The sequence below is a fragment of the Zonotrichia albicollis genome, chromosome 4 (genome assembly GCF_047830755.1).
Source record: "Zonotrichia albicollis isolate bZonAlb1 chromosome 4, bZonAlb1.hap1, whole genome shotgun sequence".
NCBI classification, from domain to species: domain Eukaryota; kingdom Metazoa; phylum Chordata; class Aves; order Passeriformes; family Passerellidae; genus Zonotrichia; species Zonotrichia albicollis.
This window is the reverse complement of record NC_133822.1, coordinates 36,907,180-36,911,927: the sequence shown is the minus strand read 5'-3', so window position 1 is coordinate 36,911,927 and position 4,748 is coordinate 36,907,180. Positions and strand designations below refer to the sequence as shown.

Sequence of the window (4,748 nt, the reverse complement as noted above, 5' to 3'; positions counted from 1 at the left end):
ACACTTGGACGTGACTCCTGGCAGGCACCAGCCAATTAAGTGCTTTTGGTTTTCTCAGCACTGAACTCTGGAAGCACAAAGGAGATAAAAACAAGCCACGGAGAGATCAAGAGAGAATGTGTGGCTGAGGACCTGGTCTGGAATGAAGGAGCAGCACTGTCACGAGGGTCAGCAAGTGTTCTTCTAAAATGACTTTTATGGTCCATAAAAGACTAAGGCATGGAAAAAGGCAGTGATAGTTTTTTGCCTTTGTTGAATTCTTAGTTTATTTTATAAAGAGGACAGGAACATAGTGTAGGGAGGTTATCAGAGCAAGACAGCACCACGGGGAGCCGTGGAGATGTTCACTCCTTCACAAACCAGACCTCATTGCGGCGTCCGTAAGGCTTCATGGGCGGGTCATAACCATTGCACAGGTAGGAATCCTTGTGGTAGGCAGCATCACTCCCCAGAGCAGCCTTCAGCTTGGCAGCATAGCTCACGTAATCTGCTTCTTTGGCATAGCCACCAAACTGCCTGCAAAGAAACCAGAGAGCAGTTGAGCAGTCCTGGGAAAGCAAAGAAGAGAGACAGAACAATAAATAGCCACAGTATATTTAGACACGCATTTTGATCCAGGCCCTGCCAACATGCACTCACTCATGTGTGCACTGTTCATTGTGAAGCAGCACAATTCATCTGGGGCAAATGAAGTCGCATGGGTGACACAGCCAAGGGGAAAAGCAACCTTACAAGTGCATGAGATAAAATCTACCTGGGTCCACTAAACACAGTAACAAAAAGTCCCTGGGCAGTTATCCATTGGGAGACCCCAAAAAGATCCCCCCAAACAGCCCCATGTATGTCAGCCAGCAGAATGGCCCTGCCTTATGAATCAGCACCATATCAGAGAAACAACTTTCTAAAATACAAGGTTATCTCCAAGTCAGCTCAGCCCACAGTCCCCACCAAAGCTGTCAACAACCATGCTCACTGTGGTGTGAACAACCGTCTGCAGGAAAGATCATGAAGGAAAGCCAAACTCGAGCTAGCCCAAGATAAAGGGGAGGTAGGAACACACAATTGGGAATTACAGAACACAATGCCATTTAAAAGGGGTGGACTGAAATGGGTCTGGTTTATGCTGACCTCCCACCAACAAAAACTGTTTCCACATTAGCCTGCACCTCACCACCCTCCCTCAGGGCTGAAATTTGAGACAAAACAGGCTGATATTGCAGAAGTGGCCCACACCCAGAGCAAAGGCCAAGCAGCAGCTGGAGGCAAAAAAGGAGTCAGTCAGCCAAAACAGTTCAAGAAAGTAGGTAAGGGAACCTCCAAAGGGTAAAGACAAGGTGAAGGGCTTATTGCTATGGTGATGCTAGTTTGAGTCCAGGCTGTCAGTCAACACCCCAAGACATTAAAAGGTGACTTGAAGCAATGCAGCAGCTGCTTGTTTCCATGGTGGAGTCTGGTATGAGTCCATCTGAATGAAGCTTCATTGGACTGCACTGAAGAGCATTCTTAATGACTATGAACAATCTGGAACCCAGAAAGTGGGGAAAGCTATAGATTCATACAATAGAAATGGCACAGTATTTTTCACGGCTAGCCTCCATGTTTGTTAACCCAGTGGAAAAAAATCCACATTCCACATCAGTGCAGCATGACCAATGGTAAGAAGTGACATTTTTTGTCAGGTGTCTTTTTTGAAGACATCTGTCTTCAGTCTAGACATACTCCTCTATCTCCTTCTGCCACATGCACCCCTTGTACAGCAAGTCCCCTGGTAAAACAAACACTGCTTATCAGAGCACCCTAAAGACCTCATCACTTGAGACTGGAGGTCCCAGGATGCATTCCTTACGTGGAATAAATGGTCATCCCCTGTCTTTCTTCAATCTTAATGCTTTCATCAGTAGGACACGGAGGGCTGTCTTGAAACTGGCTTGGGATCCGCAGAGAGACTTTCACCTTCTGCTGAAAGGAGCCATCTTCAGCAGGAAAAGCAGTGATGGAGACAGGAGCAGTCATGCCCATTCCAACCCCTGAAACAGACAAACAGACATTATTAAAGAAGTCTAGGCCCTCAGGAACTCACAAAATTAACAGGGATTTCACAAAAGTTAATTTTAGTTTTGGAAAACTCCTCATATGGACAAACTCCTTGTCAGGAGAGGGCTCCTCTGGGGAAGCAGAACAGCCATCATCAGGCTTCTGCTTGGGCCAAGCTCCCTCTCCACACCTGAAGCTTGGGAAAAAAGGGTTCAAACTGACCTCTGGAATGCTTTTTATTAATGGTGCTGCTTTTGTGGCTCTATTAGACACTCTGTTCTTCTGACAAATCAGTTGTAAGACAGCAGGGTCTGTAGCTCCAGGGCAGGCCAGTGGCACATATAAATCTACATCAGCATTTAAATTAATACTATCCACACTTAGCTGTGAGCCCACAGCCAATACTGAGTGACAGGAGCTTTCTCTTAAAACCTCCCAAATGCTTCCAGACATCCTACAAGTCCCAGTGCCCCAAACCTCAGTGCTGTTATGGCTTTCAGCAGGACTGTCCATGCTTTCCACACTCCAGGAACAGCAAGGTTTTTTTTCCTACTCATTTACCACCAAGAAGTACCACATGGCACTGAAGACCAGTTTTCTTCACTCTTCTTGCAGCAGTAGGGAATCTCTAAACCTCATGACCAGGCAGCCATAAAAACAGCTGAGATCAAGCCATCCTTCTCATCTATTTTCCTTTGATGTCATACCTGTGTTTGTGTCACATGTTATAAAAGGCACCCTTTCTACTACAGCAACAGCAGTCATCACCTTTTGAGGAATTTTGCTGCAAATACCATTTCCCTCTATATCCACCTCCTACTCCTATAGAGATTACACTAATCCCTCTCCTAGAAGCTGGAGAAAGGTGTTTGAGAACATGTATATGCCTCAGAGCTACTCTGTAGTCTTCTCCTGCTATGAATGGTTAAAATGTGCACATTTTAGTAAGATGTGAATTAGAAGCAATCACCTGGAAGCACTGCCATAAAACATTAAAATATACCATTATAAAGGAAGCTCACTGTTCATTACCCTTTCATGAATAAAAATAGCCAGATAAAATATCAAGGTCGTAACTGTTATTTCACTGCCCACAAGGGCACATCATAGAACTGAAGTGTCCCAGATATCCTGAAATTCATCAGCTGCTGCTCACCCAGGGAGCTGTGATAGATACCTGTCTGCCTGTCCTCATGTTATCCTAGCTGCAAGATAACTCATTCCTGTTTAAACAAATAATTTTTGAGATTTCATCCTGAGCCAGAGACGGGTTATAAGCGGACTCATAGCATGAGTTGGCTGGGCACCACTTAGCCTGTTGCAAATTTACTTTTATCAGTGAGGGGCCACCCCCATCAAAGACTCCCCGTGCCAGGAGCCACAAGCCAGGCGGGCAGTGCCATTGATTGCTCCCATCCATCGCGCTTTCACCAAGCCTCAACCACCAACACCCGCCGAGCCCGCAGGGCCAGCAGCATCCTCACCCTTGTCGTTGCTTCCTCCCACGTACTTGAGGAGCTTCACGGCTCCTTCCTTCGAGGCTTCGTCGAACGACTTCCCCACCAGCTCCACCGCCGCGAACTTCCCGCCCTCGTACGTCCTCTCCTCGTAGCTGACCTGATCCTGGGGAAGGAGATGGGGATGGAGGCGCTGCCGGGAGGATCGCGCTGCCCGGGGCCGATCCCCTTAGCGCAGACCCGCCCGGCACAGACCTTCTCGCCCTTGCTCAGCAGGCGGTAGGGCCATGCCTCCACCGTGCTCAGCAGCGAGTTCTTCACCATGCCCAGCATGATGCCGCGGCTCGGCTGGCTCGGCTCTGTCCCGCTGGGTTTGGCTCTGTCCCGCTGGGCTCGGCTCTGTCCCGCTGAGTTTGGCTCTGCCCCGCTGGGTTCGGCTCTGGCTCTGCCCCTGCCGGCTCGGCTCTGCCCCGCTGGGTTTGGCTCTGCCCCTGCCGGCTCGGTTCTGCCCCACCAGGCTCGGCTCTGCCCCGCTGGGTTTGGCTCTGCCCCTGCCGGGTCGGCTCTGTCCCGCTGAGTTTGGCTCTGCCCCGCTGGGTTCGGCTCTGGCTCTGCCCCGCTGGGTTTGGCTCTGCCCCGCTGGGCTCAGCCCTGCCCCTGCCGGCTCGGCTCTGTCCCGCTGGGTTTGGCTCTGCCCCTGCCGGCTCGGTTCTGCCCCACCAGGCTCGGCTCTGCCCCGCTGGGTCGGCCCTGCCCCTGCCGGCTCGGCCCCGCTCGCAGGAGGTGGGAGGGCCGGAGCCGCCCCGCCCGCAGCGCGGCCATGGCCCCCGGGGCGCGCCCGAGGCCGCGGGGCCGGAGCCGTGCGAGAGCAGCGGCAGCCCCGAAGGGTGAAGTGTGGAGGGCACCGAGAAGTGTGAGGAGTCATGAAGTGCGGGAACAGATGGTATTCATCTCTGGGAGACAGGAAATGTGAGAGAGGATATGAAAGGAATGAAATACAGGAAAAGGGAAGTACTGGCGTAGTGTGTCATACCTAGCGTGGAAGGGCACCATGGTACTGGAGTTGCAAAATCGTAACCTCTTGTTTTTTCGGTCTTCTGTGGCTTTTAAAAAATAAACAGAAATAAGGGGAACATAGTAATTTTTTAAGGAGGCGGTCTGGTCAATTATAAGCCTTAGGTGAAGGGTAGTTTTTAGAAATTCCGAATGATAGTTGATCTCCCTCCACTGACCACCCAACTGGTCATCTCTGTTTAA

General features: G+C 50.4%; 1 protein-coding gene across 1 annotated transcript; it reads right to left on the bottom strand.

Annotated features, from left to right (window-relative positions):
* Positions 1-343: 343 nt before the first annotated feature.
* HEBP1 (heme binding protein 1) lies at positions 344-4,279 on the bottom strand. The gene is made up of 4 exons (XM_005488727.4): positions 3,747-4,279; positions 3,519-3,657; positions 1,847-2,027; positions 344-516 (listed from the first exon to the last, which is right to left on the bottom strand). The coding sequence occupies exons 1-4, from the start codon at positions 3,822-3,824 to the stop codon at positions 345-347; spliced, it is 570 nt and encodes a 189-aa protein (XP_005488784.1). The 5' UTR covers positions 3,825-4,279; the 3' UTR covers position 344.
* Between the last annotated feature and the right edge of the window lie 469 nt (positions 4,280-4,748).